At 41.2% G+C, this 18,076-nt stretch overlaps 1 protein-coding gene across 5 annotated transcripts in view; it reads left to right on the top strand.

Moving 5' to 3' along the window:
- The window catches only part of NR4A3 (nuclear receptor subfamily 4 group A member 3), a 42,509-nt gene extending 27,269 nt beyond the window's left edge, over positions 1–15,240 (top strand). For all 5 annotated transcript variants that reach the window (XM_042243201.2, XM_042243202.2, XM_042243200.2 and 2 more), the window contains one exon: positions 11,954–15,240. In XM_042243201.2, the coding sequence (XP_042099135.1) occupies positions 11,954–12,201 (248 nt within the window). In that variant the 3' untranslated portion in view covers positions 12,202–15,240. The remainder of the gene's footprint in view (positions 1–11,953) is intronic.
- The last annotated feature ends 2,836 nt before the right edge of the window (positions 15,241–18,076 follow it).

Raw genomic sequence — 18,076 nt, 5'->3', positions numbered from 1 at the left:
ATGAACATGGTTCAAAGGCTAGCTTTCAACTGAAGCTCTCCAGTTCAGTTTTAAAATCATTCAGCTCTTCCTAGGACAGTTAAATCTTCAAAGCTGGAAAGTATGAAATTTAATTAATTTAGAAAAACAGACACAAAAACCAGAGCCAGCTAACCTTTGCTTTCAGTAAATAAAGCCAACACATTGCACATCTCTATGGAATGGGTTTTGAGCATAGTTCATCAACAAGTATTCCCTGATCTAGGCACTGTGCTGCAATTCAGTGGGTTTTCAGAGATGGTAACACATATCCCTGGAAGAGATAGAGCACGCAAAAGAATCTATGTGATACGAAGTGCTGAGTGCCAAGGTGGGGATGTGACAGTGGGTACAAGGTGCTAAGAGACCCATGGTGGGAGACGGTCATCTCAGAAGAGGTAGTGTAAAAGAATCTAAAAAAGAGTGAATACATGTATACGTATAACAGAGTCAACTTGCTGTACGCTTAAAACTAACACAACATTGTAAATCAACTATACTCCATTAAAAAAAATTTTTTTTAAAGATGTAAATATATCCAAACCAGAAAAAAAAAAAAAAAGAGGCAGCATGAGCTGGTCTTTGATTAAAAACATAGGATAGCTCCAGGCAAAAATGGAAGGAGTGAGAATTCTAGGCATAAATATAAATTTGTTGAAGCCATTGAAAATGTGGCTGTCATACATTTCAGGTCTAAAACCCAGAGTGATGGGAAGTGAGACAGGTGTGATAGGTTAAGGTGAGGCATGGCATGGAGAACCTTTCACACTTGGATGAGAAGGTTGGGGTTTATCTTGAGAGCAGTGGGGATCCACAGAGAGGAGCATCATGGCCAGGCTTGCATTTTAGAAAAGTCTACCCTGACAGCTCCAAAATCACTGCAGATGGTGACTGCAGCCATGAAATTAAAAGACGCTTACTCCTGGGAAGGAAAGTTAGGACCAATCTAGACAGCAAATTCGAAAGCAGAGACATTATTTTGCCGAGAAAGGTCCGTCTAGTCAAGGCTATGGTTTTTCCAGTGGTCATGTATGGATGTGAGAGTTGGGCTGTGAAGAAAGCTGAGCGCCAAAGAATTGATGCTTTTGAACTGTGGTGTTAGAGAAGACTCTTGAGAGTCCCTTGGCCTGCAAGGAAATCCAGCCAGTCCATTCTAAAGGAGATCAGTTCTGGGTGTTCTTTGGAAGGACTGATGCTAAAGCTGAAACTCCAATACTTTGGCCACCTCATGGGAAGAGTTGACTCATTGGAAAAGAATCTGATGCTGGGAGGGGTTGGGGGCAGGAGGAGAAAGGGACGACAGAGGATGAGATGGCTGGATGGCATCACCGACTCGACGGACATGAGTTTGAGTGAACTCTGGGAGTTGGTGATGGACAGGGAGGCCTGGCGTGCTGTGATTCATGGGGTCGCAAAGAGTCGGACACGACTGAGCAACTGAACTGAACTGAACCTGACAGCTGGTTTTGAGCACAGATTTTAGCAGGAAAGAGACTAAGAGGGAAAAAGCCAGTCCAGGTATGAAAGTTTGGGTTAAGAGGAGATCCTGAGGCTGACATCTTTTTTTGTTTCACCCTTTAAGTAGAAATTAATAGACAATAGTGAGGTCACAGCATGTGGGTGCCAGGCGATCCCAGCCTGGAGAGATTGGCAGTTCAGTGTGGAGAACACAGACTAGGAATTAGGAGAAGGTGGTGCTAGTCCCGTCTGCCTGCAGTTTGCTGTATGTACAGTAGTTACAGATGCTTTGCTGCTGCAGCTATTTAGTCAGTAAGTTGTGTCCAACTCTTTGTGACCCCACGGACTGTAACGTGCCAGGCTTCTCTTTGCATGGGATTTCCCAGGCAAGAATACTGGAGTGGGTTGCAATTTCCTTCTCCAGGGTATCTTCCCAACCCAGGGATCAAACTCGCGTCTCCTGCACTGCAGGCAGATCCTTTGCCACTGAGCCACCTATAGCTGCTCAGCCTCTGCCCGTTAATGTGGAGACTTGCTCAGGGAGGAAACAGGTTGGCATGGCAGAAATTACAAGGATTTTGGAGACCACCACCCCAGGTTTGAATCTGGGATCACGTATTTAATAAGTGCATGCTACTGAGAAATGCATTTCTCTGAACTCAGTTTCCCCATCTGTAAAATGGAGATAATAATATCTATTCCCTCTGGTGGCAGCAAGGATGACAGATAACTAGGTTTGTGATATAGCCAAACTGGTTTCAGAACAGGTGCTCTCTCCATTTATCTTCCATCCTGGAGGGATGGTGACAGGGACTCCCTCAAATCAGGCACATGCCTGCCCTTTCCACAAACCCCAGCAGTCCGAAATCAAACTGGGCAGCATGAGGAAACAGATGGTACCCTTAGAAGGCAGTGTGTTTGGTGAATATCTCCTACGATGCTGGAGAGTGGCTTGAAGAAAGACAGTGATATTAAAGAAATTCGGCTGCACTTACCAGGCACTGACAAAGGGCCCAGTCCTTGATGGGGTGCTTCCAGGTCCTGCTGTCAGTCCCACGGCCTGTGCAGAGCTGGTTGTTATAGGTGCTGTAGTTACAATACACAAGAAAAACAAAACCTTTTCTCTCATTTCTGGATCTCGCAGAACTCTGTGATTTGCTGGTTGGGAGAGGGGTTGAAATGTGTGAAAACTTCAGGAAATGGCAGAAAAGGCAGTGCCTGAGCACCAGCAGTGCACATTGTCATGCATATTAATTTTCATTTGAATGTGGGCTTCCCTGAAATCTTGACCTCTGAGAAAGCTCCATCGATCATAAAAGGTGATTGTGGAATATCAGTTGGGCTATTGGCCGGTGAAAATTTGTCCCCAAATTGTCTGCTCCAAACCACACAGAACTTATCAAAAGGAAGTGGGGTTTTAGACATTTAACCAGTCTTGCTTCCAGGAAAAGTTATTAAGAATCTGTACCACATTGGTAGTTTGTACAAACATGACATTTCTTCCTAATTCTTTTTATTTTTTTTCTCTTCCTCCACTTCTGTCTCTGTGCCCTGATTAAAAAAACTAGGTGGCGAGGTGGGGCAGGAAATGGTTTTTTTCAGATCGCTCTCCTTTCGCACAGTAAAAGGAAGTTCCCCACAGTTGTGGTTGTCACATGTTTTTACGTCCTCACTTTATCTACCCTAACCACTCCTATATTCCTGACATAGGAGTAATGGAAATACTTTGCTTCTGATAGAATACCAATGAGGTGATAGCTAGTTGCAGTTAATTATGTGTAATAAATAAGAAGCCCCCGCCCAAATAAAAACTTAGTATGGAATTACCATTTTATAAGTATTGTTCACTAAATAAATATTGAGGCCCTACTATATGTGGGGCATGGTGACAGTCCCTAGGGATGCAAAGATGAGCCATGTGTGAATTCTGCTGTCAGAATTCACAGCAGAAAAGTGTATGGTCTACTAGGAAGTCATATGTGTTGATATAGTGAACTCAGTGTATGTTAATGAGTGCTCAGGTGCTTAAAAGGGATTGATTCAGGGCAGGGGAAGTTCAGATTACTGCTAGCACTTTGGGGGTAAAGGAAAATGGAGGTACTGGTCATGCATGGCTTCCCAAGGAGATGGCATCGAGAAATGAGACCATTTAGAGGAAGGACATTCAGCTGTACAGTGGAGGAAACTGCATAGCAGGGGCATGGCAGCAGAACTCTTCACATTCTGGGGAAAAGCAAGGAGCTGGAGTTGCATTATGTATTTTTTAATTTTTTTCCTTTTCTTAAAGGTTTTATTGGAGCATAGTTGATTTACAGTGTTGTGTTAGTTTCAGATGTACAGCACAGTGAATCAGCTATACACATACATGTATCTACTGTTTTTCAGATTCTGTTCCCATATAGGCCATTATGCTATACAGTAGGTCTTTTAAATCCTATATGTAATCTCAGTAGAAAGAACAGAAAAACTAAAAGAGTACAAGCTACTGCACTTGATGATGCTATATCTTAGAAAGAGTATGAAAAAGAAGACATGAATCCACTGTGGACCAAGGACTCCCTGCTTCTGATGGCGAGAGCTGAGAGCATGTCCTGTACTCTGGGAAAATTTAAAGAATTTTCAGGGAAAAGTATTGATTCTATGTAATATTTATCTTACGGCTTATGATTATGACCTAACCACAGAATAAAATGCATTTCCCATAGAGTGAAAGGGGCTTCCCTGGTAGCTCAGCTGGTAAAGAATCTACCTGCAATTCAAGAGCTGCTAAGTCACTTCAGTCGTGTCCGACTCTGTGTGACCCCTTAGATGGCAGCCCACCAGGCTCCCCTGTCCCTGGGATTCTCCAGGCAAGAACACTGGAGTGGGTTGCCATTTCCTTCTCCAATGTATGAAAGTGAAAAGTTTAAGTGAAGTTGCTCAGTCGTATCCAACTCTTAATGACCCCATGGACTGCAGCCTACCAGGCTTCTCCGTCCATGGGATTTTCCAGGCAAGAGTACTGGAGTGGGGTGCCATTGCCTTCTCCAGCAATGCAAGAGACCTGGATTCAATTCCTGGATCAGGAAAATCCCTTGGAGAAGGAATCAGCTACCCACTCCAGGATTTGTGGTCTTCCCTGGTGGCTCAGATGGTAAAGAATCCACCTGCAATGCAAGAGACCTGTGTTCGATCCCTGGGTTGGGAAATCCCTTGGAGGAGGGCATGGCAACCCACTCCAGTAGGAGAATCCAATGGACAGAGGAGCCTGGCAGGCTACAGTCCATGGGGTCGCAAAGAGTCGGACACAACTAAGTGACTAAGCACAGCACATAGAGTAAAAAGGGAAGAAGATTGGAAAGGCAGTTTTAGACCAGATAGTAGAGAGAATCTTGAGTGCCCAAATGCCATTTTGCAAGACACCACATTAAATCAATGTTCCCCATGGCTTTCATTCCCTACTCATGCCTTCCATCAGGTAGGAACTATTCTTTCCTTTCTGTAGTCTTTCTCTTTTGTCTTATGGGAACGTGAACTTGAGATTGAGGAGGGGGCAGAAAGCAGTGAAACAGTGACATGGCAGAACTCAGCAGCACCTGTCTTCTCAGAGCTCCCCTGTTCACTCAAAATGGTTACCTGGTTACTCTGTTTTTCTGTCACATATAGCCATCAGCTACATTGCAAGGAAAACTAAATGTAAAACTTGGCAGGATCATATTTAAAAAAAAAAAAAAACAGTAGTGGAAAGGATTGTCATGGGAGTTGGAGATTGGAGGACTGGGTTCAAGTCTTCACCATGCTTACTTCCTAACTGTGCAATTTGGGGCAAGTTCCTTACCCTCTCTGAATCTCAGTTTTCTCCTTTTTCACAGGGATAATGATGTCTACGTGTAGGTTTCTTATAAAGATTGAATGACTTAATGTGTACTTTACAGAAAAAAAATTTGACAAATCTTTATTATTATTATCCTAAGTGGTACACGTTTTACTTCCAATAAGAGGTGGCAGTTCTAAGAATCCATAAGTCACTTTAATCATGTTTGACTCTTTGTAACGCTATGGCCTGTAGCCAGCCAGGCTCCTCTGTCTGTGGGTTTTTCCAGGCAAGAATACTGGAGCGGGGTGCCATTTCCTACTCCAGGGGATCTTCCCGGCCCAGGAATTGAACCCGCATCTCTCATGTCTCCTGCATTGACAGGTGGATTCTTTACCACTGGCACCACCTCTGAAGCCCCCCAAAATGTTGATGCTTCCTTAGTTATTTGTGCACATCACATCAAGCAATTTCTTCGTGTCTTTCTTTTCCAACTAGATTCAGGATTTCTTAAGGGAAGGGAGAGGTTTATTCATCTTTATAATTACTTTAGCATTGAAAAGTATCTGGCATAAGGTAAATATTGCCTGAATGAATGGGTTAATTGAGAATAGCAGAAAGTGTCCCAAATTAGGAAAATCTGTGTTATTTATTTTTAGTCTACCACTCTGTTATTAGAAGATAGTCAGAATTCCTGAGAACTACCTTATTTTAATTCAGAGTGACTCTATATTTATTGAACATCTGATATGTGCCAGGCATAAAATCCCTTATCCTTGAAGAGTCTGTGGTCTCACTGGGGAGACAGACACCTGCTCTAATAAATCAAAGACAGCCTGAAATGCACTATTATAGCCTGAGCACAGGGTGCTGACTGACTTGTGGTTTCCTGATCAGTGTGGGCTCAGCGTCTATGGGACTGCCCATCAGGAAAGGATGTTCTGACATGAGAAGTAGCAGCAAGATGACTTCCCAGAGAAAGAAGTAGAACTCCGAGCAGGAAGTCTTGTTTTTTTAGTGGGTGTCTGAGTTACACACACATCTCTCCCCAGGTGCTCTCTTCTCCTTCCCCTTTGGCTGGGCCTATATTGTTGTTGTTACTGAGCTGGCCTGTGCCAAGACCTGCTCAAAGTCGAAGTTACTTTTCCTTATTGAGGCTGCTAATGGTACCATCACTCCTTTCCTTACCCCCTGATCCTTGCCATGAGGAAGAGGATTTGGCATTTCTTGTGTGGGCCTAAGAGGCAGAACTGTAAACTGTAGGAAGGCAAAATTTAGCTCAACTTAAGGAAAGCTTCCTGAAAGACAGAACTATTTGAAATTGGAATAAGCAGCCATGGGGAGTGAGTTCCTGCCTTGAGTAGTGAGATGTACAGAGATTGAATGAACGCTTGTTGTATACTGTATCAAACATCTTACGGGGACTGGGATTGACTGTCAACAACAGCTTCTCCAACTTTCACGTGCATGCAAATTATTGGGCCTCTTGTTAAACTGCAAATAATAACCATACAATAGTGAGAAAGTGAGCAGCAGTCCATGGGGTTTACATTTAGTGGAAGAAGCAGGCACTGATCACAAAAAAAATCTGATTTCAACCTGTTATATCCTTCAAAGGGAAAAAAAATAGATAAAATGCCATAGGAGAACAAGAGCTAGATTGGGAGTAAAAAGGGAAGCTTCCTTGAAGAAATGTTTGGGCTGTAATCTACAGGATGAATACATGTTAACCTGGTGAAGAGGGAAGAACAGGAGCACAAAGCTAAATAGCTTCATTTTTTCAATCAGTCTCTCCCCATTTCTCTCTGTTTTGAAACCTTCTCCTTCCCTCCTTCCCTTCCCTTCTCCCCACTGCCTACCTTCCTGCCTCCCTGCCTTCCTCTCTCTCCTAGCAGAGATGTCTACTGCATGGCTAGCTAGAATGCATAGGAATCCAGCAGTGTCTTTAGATACTAACAGGAGGCAGGTTAGGAGTGCAATCTGTTGTTGCTCGCTTTGTTCACTGTTCTAACCCCAGCGGCTATAACACTGCTTGGCACAGAAAGTGAAAGTTGCTCAGTGGTGTCCAGCTCTTTATGACCGCATGGACTGTAGCCTCCCAGCCTCCTCTGTCTGTGGGATTCTCCAGGCAAGAATACTGGAGTGGGTTGCCATTCCCTTCTCAAGGGGATTTTCCTGACCCAGGGATCAAACCCAGGTCTGCCGCATTGTAGGCAGATTCTTTACTGTCTGAGCCACCAGGGAAGTTGTTGCTCGGCATTGTACACTGTTCTAACCCCGGTGGCTATAACACTGCTTGGCACAGAACAGATACTCAAATATTTGTTGAAAGAAGCAATTAGTCAATTAGCTAATTAGATACACAGAAAGTAGGAGGGAGGTACAGGGAGGCTGAGTTCATCTCAGGAAGAGAAGGGACATTCTAACAATGTTCAAGGCAACCAGGTATAATAGAAATATCTCTGAACTTGGCATGAAAAAAATTAGCCACATGTTAACTTTGATCGTGGCAAATCACTTAACTCTCTGTGCCCTCACCTTCTTATTCATTGAATAAAAATTATCTCTGCCCTGTTTAGTTCATAGAGTTATGGTGAGTAAAATAATAAAACAATAAAATAATCTAAGTTTTTAGAATGTAATGTAAAGTACTATTAAATATATTTTTATTATCAGGGTGTAAAAGTGAACTCCCAGTCTGGCTGGTGTCAGGCACTCTCTTTGTGGTATCTTGTAGTAGAGACTCTTGTCTTAGGAGAGAGTTTGAACTAAATGACTCAAATGCTTTCCAATTCATATATTCTATGGTTATGACACATAAATCCATATGTGTGGGCATGCATGCTCATTCTGACTCTTTGCAACCCTAAGGACTGGAACCTGCCAGGCTCCTCTGTCCATGGAATTCTCCAGGCAAGAATACTGGAGTGAGTTGCCATTTCCTCCTCCAGGAGATCTTACCAACCTAGGGATCAAACCCACATTTCTGGCATCTCCTGCTTTGGCAGGCAGATTCTTTACAGAATCTGTATTTTAAAGTTTTGAATACAGGAAGCTGAGTTAAAATACATATTGGATAAAAATGATGTAGATCAAAATGCAAGAAATACTGAGAAGCTTGCTTTATTTAATGGTGGACAGAGATCTTAAACTGAAATCTGTATATAGGAAGGGGGAAAATCCAAATGTCTAATTTCCCCTACAATTTATGAACTCTCTGTATATAAGCTCTGCAGCCATGTTTACCAAGCTGCAAGAAGAAAGGGAGGTTCCCTTAAACTAAAATGTCAGCGATTGGGGTTTTAAGGAATTTCAGATTATTGGGAAGGTCTCAGACACTTAGTGACTCCCTAGTGATTTAAAAATCTTACTGACTGCTGGCAGTAGTTTGCCTGGAGACTGAATTTTATTTCAACCCTTTTGAAAGAGTAAAGAAGCCACAAATCCAGTAGCTGTTCAACACAACAAAGAAGGTGCCTTTGGCTTCTAACAGGAGTGTCTCTGAATTCCTCAAGGAATTCCAGGCCTAGGGTTGATCCAGCTGGCAGGAGGTATCGATCTCCACTTGAATTCACTGAATAAATAATGGTTGCCATAGTTATCGAGCAGTCACAACTGGTTGGAGAGCAGGGAAAACTCTGAGGCACCTTCTGTGAGTTTGGCCATGAGAAAGTCTGGTTACAGGGTTCCATAATCAACCCCCTCCTGAAATCCAGCCCACACAGTGCTCAGTTTCTATCTTCCGATAATGAATATAGGATCCTGAATATAGTGCAAGACATGAGGCACGGAAGGGAAGGGAAAGCTTAAATCAATGGATTGGTATTTTATTCTGGGAAAAGCATCTCTCCCTGCATTATGAACCTAATTTGATATATCTCAGGATTTAATAGAATTTACTATCAGCAGGATGACTGTTTGATCATGTTACAGCAACGAAAAGGTTTCACAAAGGACCAAATCCCAGTTTGTTCTCTTTTAACATTGTTTGTTATACCAATACCATTAACCTGGATATTTTAAAAGAAAAGAGTGATCTGACAGTCTCATGAATATTTTCACTTTTCCGTTTCCATTCACTCTTCTCTGTGTGTGTTCAGTTGCTCAGTTGTGTCTGACTCTTTGCAACCCCATGGACTGTAGCCCACCAGGCTCCTCTGTCCATAGAATTTTCCAGGCAAAAATACTGGAGTGGGTTGCCATTTCCCACTCCATTTACCCTTCTCTAAATATCAGAATAATTTTTGCATAGATGGTAGCACAACTTAGATACCATTTTGTATTCCATTCTTTATTTAATGTATATATTTCACCATGTTGCTTCACAGCCTTCATGTCCTTTTTGATGTCTACAGAATCTTCCATTATGAGGACATGCTGTTTTTTACTCAACACTTTCCCTATTTTTCTTCACTGTACTCTTTTCTGTTTTTTTTTTTAATTGCTTTACAGTGTTGTATTAGTTTCTGCCGTACAGTAAAGTGAATCAGGCATTTGTACACATATCCCTTCCCCCTTGGGCCTCCCTACTTCACCCCCATTCAACCCCTCTAATTTATCACAGAGCACCGAACTGAACTCTCCACGCTATACAGTAGCTTCCCACTAGCTATCCATTTTATATATGGTAATGTATTTATGTCAAACCTAATCTCCGAGCACATCCCACCCTCCCCTTCCCGATCCTCCACATCCACACGCCAGTTCTCTACATCTGCATTTCTACTCCTGCCCTGCAAATAAGTTCATCTATGCAAATCTAGATTCCAGGTGATGCCACCCCAAGTGTCTTCATGCATACAGTCTTACTCTTTTTGTTCAACATTTTCTTCAGCCAAGTTCCCAAGAGTGGGATTACTTGGTCAGAGACTATGAACATTTTATAGCTTTTGCAATTTGCTGCCAAGTTTGCAGCCAGATTTTTTGCTCTTGAGGTAGACAATAGGCAGCACTAGTGGTAAAGAATCTGCCTGCAATGCAAGAGACCTGGGTTTGATCCCTGGGTTAGGAAGATTCAGGAAGATCCTCTGGAAAAGGGCATGGCTACCCACTTCAGTATTCTTGGCCTGGAGAATTCCATGGACAGAGGGGCCTGGTGGGCTACAGTCCATGGGGTCGCAAAGAGCCAGACACGACTGAACGACTAAGCACAGCACAGCATACTGGGAGAAAGAGTGCTTCCCAGGTGGCGCTAGTGCTAAAGAACCTGCCTGCCAGTGCAGGAGACATAAGAGATGTGAGTTTGATCCCTGGGTCAGGAAAATCCTCTGGAGTAGGAAATAGCAACCCACTCCAGTATTCTTGCCTGGAGAATTCCATGAACAAAGGAGCCTGGCGAGCTACAGTCCATGGAGTTTCAAAGAGTCAGACATGACTGAGCGACTTAGCATGCACATACTGAGAGATGAAAACTTTGACTGAGATAACAGAGGCCAACATCTTCTTTCAGGAAAGAGGCTCTGAAATCTACACACTGAGAGAGAGCAAGCTGATTGGCACTGGATGTCAGGCTCCTTTTTGTTCATAGGAGATGCAACATTGCTCTGGAGCCAGAGGACAGAGGCTGCCCCAGAAGACTGGGTTCAAATCCCAGTTCTTAGCAGTTGTGTGACTTTGGGAAAACCATTTAACCATCTATACAAAATAAGAGATCATACTATTTAACATAGGGATAATTTTATATATTATTTTATAAAATATAAGATTACTGGTGTTCATGTCTTGCCACATTATGAAACGCTTGCATCACCTCCTCAGGTCCTCCTCTTCTTCTCTTTGACTTTTCCATCTCCACAGACGAGAAACTTGTGCCAGGTATAGGTCAGTAAGAGTATGGGAGTGGGGAGGGAGAGGATAAAGAAAAAATCTAGATTCTTCTCAATGCTGGTTAGCATGAAAACACAAGAATGCACTTTGTATCGAGGCAGCTTTTGCATTTGCAAATGGAAAATTACAGCCCCCACTACCAAGTGAGTCTGTCAGGATGGCAACATTTTTTCATTTACCTGGATGTGTGTCTGTGTTACTCTGAAAAGAGTTGCTTCCTCGTGGGGCTTTTGTAAGACCTCAGTCAGATAATGTGTGCAAAATAGTAACCACCCTGTGATTCATTCACTGTGGCTCTGTGCTGAGAACTGTGTGCTTCATTCGCCCAAGCTGGTCCTCCTAGAAAGTCTGAATTGGGTATGATTATTATCTTCATTTTGTAAGGAAATCATGGCTTAGAAGTTAAGGGACTCTAGGGCACACTGAGTAAGTGACAGGACTGAGATTCAGTCCCTAGTGCTGTTTGATACTGTGTGCGTGCGTGCTAAGTCACTTCAGCGGTATCCGACTCTTTGCGACCCCGTGGGCTATAACCCACCAGGTTCTTCTGTCCATGGGAATTCTCTAGGCAAGAATACTGGAATGGGTTGCCATGCCCTCCTCCAGGGCATCTTCCCAACCCAGGAATCGAACCCATGTCTTATGTCTCCTGCGTTGGCAGGCGGGTTCTCTACCACTCGCACCACCTGAGAAGCTGCATTTGATACTAAAGGCCATGAACTACCTCTAAGAGGGAGGGCACTGTGGCTGTAAAATGCCACGCCAACTGGCAGAACAGGACACAGGCCTCCGTTAGGGGTTCAGGGTTTTTTAAGATATAACTGCCTCCTAAATTTTCCTTTTTCTATCCCTGTACAGAACGACATGGGTTAAAAGAACCAAAGAGAGTGGAGGAGCTATGCAACAAGATCACAAGCAGCTTAAAAGAGCACCAGAGTAAGGGCCAGGCTTTGGAGCCCACTGAGCCCAAGGTCCTGCGTGCCCTGGTAGAACTGCGGAAGATCTGCACCCTGGGCCTCCAGCGCATCTTCTACCTGAAGCTGGAAGACTTGGTGTCCCCACCTTCCATCATCGACAAGCTCTTCCTGGACACCCTGCCTTTCTGAGCAGGAGCAGCCTGAGCAGGGAGCTGCCTCATCTGCTAGCAGCCGCTTGCTAAGTAGCAGAGGGAGGGGGTCTGGACACCTACCATTTTCTGTCCTTCTTTAAGAGAGAAAGCAAGCTCCTGTTGAAATGAAAGACTTTTTTTTTTTTTTTCTGGCACTTTTCCTTACATCTGAAAGCCAGAAAACTTGCAGAGTATTGTGTTGGGGTTGTGTTTTATACTTAGGTTTTGGGGTTGGGGTGGGAGGTGGGTATAGTTCATGAGGGTTTTCTAAGAAATTGCTAACAAAGCACTTTTGGACAATGCTATCCCAGCAGGAAAAAAAAAAAAGGATAATATAACTGTTTTAAAACTCTTTTTGGGGGATACAATTATAGTTGGTTTGTATTTAAAAACAAGAACAGCCAAGGGTTGTTCGCCAGGGTAGGATGTGTCTTGAGACTGATCCCTTTAGAATACACTTCTTGTATCAAGGGTATGTATGTGGTGCAAACAAAGCAGAAATTTCCTCTTCTTAGTTTCTTTCTTCCTTTATTTTATTTTAACAAATGGTGAAAGGTGGAGGATTACCTGTACATCAGACATAGCAAAATGATAATGGCTGTTCGCTTCCATATACAAGTGCAATTTTTAAAGTGCTGTCTTACTAAGTCTTGTTTATTAACTCTCCTTTATTTTGTATGGAAATAAAAAGGAGGCAGTCATGTTAGCAAATGACACATGCTAATTTCCCTAGCAGAGGCTCTGTCCACCTGCCCTGTAGAACCCTTCTCAGGTTTGGTCCATCCAAGATTTTAGGCCATTCTTGATGGATCCAGACCCCTGCCCTAACTGTCCAACTGTCCTAAAGAGGGCTCAGATTATAAGACGGATTGCCACACAGCGTCTTTTTTGTCATGTTTTGTAAATCCTGCCAGAGTTCCCTAAACTTGCTTCAATTATAGAAACTGACTGGCATTCATTCAGAAGCCCCAGGAGCATTCAATAAGTTTCAAGTATATTGAACCCTAGATGAGAACATGCAAATAAGTAGGAATGGATCATACAGGGTAAGCACCAGGGATAATAAGGTTTTTTAAAGTATATATAATTTAATTTTTGTTATTGGTTAATGAGACAATTTTGGAGAACAGGCAAGTCTTATTATTAAAAAAATAGTGTGAATGTAAGTACTAGAAAGAATTAGTGGGCTGCGTTTCAACATTCCGTGTTCGTACTCCCTTTTGTATGTTTATACTGTTAATGCCATATTATTATGAGATAATTTGTTGCATAGTGTCCTTATTTGTATAAACATTTGTATGCACGTTATATTGTAATAGCTTTGCCTGTATTTATTGCAAGACCACCAGCTCCTGGAAGCTGAGTTACAGAGTACTTAAATGGGGTGTTCACAGTGAACTTGGATACACCACTTAGAAATTAAATAAGCAAATATATATATAAATATAGCAGGTTACATATATATTTATAATGTGTCTTTTTATTAACCATTTGTAAAATAAATGTTACTTTCCATGCGGTTATTTTATGGTTCATTTGCAGTGACTTTTAAGGCAGTACTGTTTAGCACTTTGATATTAAAATTTTGCTTATGTTTTGCTAAATTCAAATAATGTTTGAAGATTTTTAGGTCTAAAAGTAACTTTATATTATATATATATACTCTGTATCAAGTCAAAATATCTTTGGCCATTTTGCTAAGAAACAAACTTTGAATGTCAAACTGATGTCATAGTAGTTTTTGTTAGCTTTAAATCATTTTTGCTTTAGTCTTTTTAAAGGAAACATAACAAAACTATGCTGTTTATATTGTCATTAAATTATACAATCAAACAAATGCCAAATGATTGCCTAATTGCTGCAAAAGAGAGACCAGATAGCAAATCGTATATGTTTTTTTCCAAGTGTCATTCTGATATTTGATCTTGTATTATGTTTGTGTGAGCTTTTGTGAGAGATTATTTTTATATTAATATCAAGATGATAGGATCTGGAATGTTAGGATCTTGGAATGTTAGAAGGGGCCTGACTTGTCAACTAGTTCAACCCTCCCTGAAATTCATAGAGAAGAGAACTGAGGCCCAGCAAAAGGCAGAGTTATGCAAGATCAAACAGCTGGTAACAAAATCAAGACTAGGACCTAATTCTTCTTTCCATGGTCTTCTTACTTAATTTACTGCATCTACAGGAAAACAGGCTTTTAAAAATAACCACTAATACTTACATTTTACCATGAGTAAAGTAGTACTTTTGCAGTAATTGTTTGAGTTTATATGCAGACACAATAGACATTACTAAATATCAGGAAAGCTGACATTTCATACAAGGTAGCTTCAGACCAAATTCAAGTTGAATTTGAATAAATTAGAAATGCTGTGCATACATATAACCCTTTTGTGCACTGTTAGTCTTAGAATGTTAATCCTTGTTTTTTGTCATGTCTGTAAAGGAGAAACAAAACAAAAAAACAGAGCCCTAGAGAAATGCTGTCACTTTTTCTTTTTACACCCACTGGATTTAAGGAAAAGACTTTTTAGTCAATATTGATTGGTTGGAAGGAATGAAGAAGGTTTTTAGTTATAGGTCCAGACACTAGTGCTGGAAATAAAGATTATAGCCAGTGTTCTTCTGTCTTCCATAGTTACCACAACTATGAGAGCCCCCCAAACCCCCACCAAGTCATCTATCAATTCAGCTCTCTCTTTTTTTTTTTTTTTGGTCTTAATGTTGACACACAAGTTTATACAGAGTGGATGACCGAACTAGCTCAGAAGAGGACAGCGAAGAATTAAAGCAGGTGATCTTCCCTTGTGGGAGAGCTCTCTCAGTGCTAATATGCCTTCTGTGGGCAGAAATCAGGAATCCACCAGCTGTTAATGGAGAGTGCCTTGCTTCCATTTCAGACGGCAGAGTTTTCCAAAGTTTCTCTGCTCCTCTAACAGCATTGCTCTTTAGTGGGTGTTAACCTTGTGTTTGAAAGAAATGCTCTTGTACATTAACAATGTAAATTTAAATGATTAAATTAAATTACATTTTATCAATGGCTATGGTCTGTTGAATAAGCACGCTTCATTTAATGGTATTTTCTTAATCATTTATATAATGGTATTTGCTGTGAACTCTTAAAGTGAAGAAAGTGAAAGTGTTGGTAACTCAGTCATGTCCAACTCTTTGCAACCCCATGTGAACTCTTAAACATATCTCAAATGGATTTTTTAAAGGCTTACTAGTGCTGAAAAATTAATAGGCATTCTGAATCAGAAATATATTAAACTTCACTGATTGGGAAGATGGACATTCTAAATTCAATAACTATCTATTGATTACTTCCTGCAAGCAAAGCACAATTGGGTGCTTGGAGGAGATACAAACATGCAGTGTATGAAGCTTTTGCTTTCAACTGTATATAGTGGAGTTAACAATTTGTTGCCTAAAAATATCATTTAGGCATGTAAAGGATTTCTTTCTGTTTCAAATTAATGGGATATCAATCATTTGTGAACCAGAATTTATAAGAATCGGGGTTAGAGTTCTCAAAGATTGATTGGTACTCTGCATTTTTGCTGAAGCCATTACTACCTACTACATTGCTTAGAAACGCCCCTGTGGGCAATGCAAATACAACTTTTATTCAATACTGGCCCAAACATACGGGCTTCCCAGGTGGCGCTAGTGGTTAAGAACCCAACTGCCAATGCAGGAGACTTAAGAGACACGGATTCGATCCCTGAGTGGGGAAGATCCCCTGGAGGAGGGCATGGCAACCCACTCCATATCCTTGCCTGGAGAATCTGATGGACAGAGGAGCCTGGCAGTCTACAGGGTTGCAAAGAGTCGGACATGACTAAAATGACTTAGCATATCCCAAATATATGTTCCAAATGAGAACAAAATTTTTTTTTTAATTGGCATATAACTGCTTTACAATGTTGTGTTTCTGCTATGCAAAGAAATGAATCAGCTATGTGTATACATATATCCCTTCCCTCTTGGCTTTCCCTCCCTACTCCCATCCCACCCCTCTAGGTCATCACAGAGCACCAAGCTGAGCTCCCTGTGCTCCCTTTACAGGAGATTCCCATTAGCTATCTGTTTTACACACGGAAGTGTATTTATGTCAAACCTAACCTCACAGTTCCAAATATGGATTTTTTTCATGCATGGATAGCTCAAAAACAGAAATGTGGGAGTTCTCATGATTTTCTTTATTGGTTCATACATTAAGTATTTTCTGTGACATCTAGGTGCTGTGTGTGGTCTACGAGCCAAACACTTCTCTCTGCTTCTTGCCAGTGCCTTCATTCCTCAACTATAAAATATTGTAAGAGAATGAAAGATACAGTAAAGCACCATCTTGCATACAAATTCAAATGTCAATGCCTGGACCAAAGGGATAAAAGAGAAGCGGAGTGGAGAAGCTCTTTCTTTGGGGACTCTAGGGGCAAAAGTCTGGTTTGAGTGGGGAAGGAGGAAAGAAAGATTAGTTTTAGATAAGGGGCATATGGCTATGGATGAATTTCCATAGGTTAAATGCATAAAGATAACAAAAGAATTGTTATTTTTGTGCACAATTTTAATTGATTTTTAAAAATGTGGTAAAACACACATAAAATGTACCATTTTAACCATTTTTAAAAGTACAGTGATGTTAAGACCACATATTGTTGTTTAAACAATCCCCGGAACTCCTCTTACAGAACTGAAGCTCTGTTCCCATTAAACAATAACTCTCTATTCCTCCCTCCCACAGCCCTGGTAACCAATATTCTTCTTCCTGTTTCTATGAATTTGACTACTTAGGTACCTCATATGAGTGAACTCATACAGTGTTTGTCCTCTTGTGTCTAGCTTATTTTACCTAGCATAATGTCCTCAAGATTCGGCATGCTATAGCATGCGTCAGAGTTTCCTTCCTTCTTAAGGCTAAATAATATTCCATAACAAATAATATATCACACCTTGTCACGTGTCAATGGACACTTGATTTGCTTCCTCCTTTTGACTATTGTAATACTGACGTGAACATGCATGTACAAATATTATCTTTTCAACACTTTGCTTTCAAATCTTTTGACTAAATGTTGACTTTTGAGCTTATAAAAAGCACAATGCAAATTATTTTCAAAGATGATCTTGATTATATGTGATTTTTTTTTGCCTTAGGCACTGATTTCAGACTCTCCCCCATTTTTTTCTATCAGGTAGCTTCATGACCAAGCTACTTATAAACTTTTATTCTAAGACCAGGAGAAAAATGGAAAAGAACAAAATAAAAAAACAGAGAATACTAAAATCTGATAGTATTAAATAGTCCATCCTCTTGTCCAAATATTTGAAAAAGCCTATACTTTGCCCAATAGGTTGAAAATCTCATCAGGTTTCAAAGAGGGTGGTTCTTGTGCCATCTATTATCTGATGCCCCTCACCATGAACAAAATTCTTCAAAAGATACTTCAGAAAATTATTCTTCAGTGTCATCCTGAACTGCATTGTGACATTACTATAAACAATACTTTTGTGTGTTCTATTCAGTTAGTTTTGCAAGCACACTGTGATTTTTGTCTTATTTTTTTTTAATCTCAGCCTATTTCATGGCTCTAACAGAGAGCCCAGGGATCACTGGTCCCTTAACCTGATCACGTGCCATGATGATGGTCATCCTCCAGGCTGGGGTTCTAAGGGTATTTGATTTGAGGAGAAGAGGAGACTCAATGCTTATTAGGCATCTATTATGTGTGCCAGCTATCCTGATAGAAATGCTCATCTATGACATCACTTAATGCTCACTGCTTCTGAGAAGGTGTCATTATCCCCTGTCTGAAAATGGGGAAGGGAGCTAGGAGAGGTTGAGTAGCTTGCCTGACGCCCCATGA

Source organism: Ovis aries, chromosome 2, assembly GCF_016772045.2.
Source record: "Ovis aries strain OAR_USU_Benz2616 breed Rambouillet chromosome 2, ARS-UI_Ramb_v3.0, whole genome shotgun sequence".
Classification (NCBI taxonomy): domain Eukaryota; kingdom Metazoa; phylum Chordata; class Mammalia; order Artiodactyla; family Bovidae; genus Ovis; species Ovis aries.
This window is presented reverse-complemented; position numbering and strand designations above follow the sequence as displayed.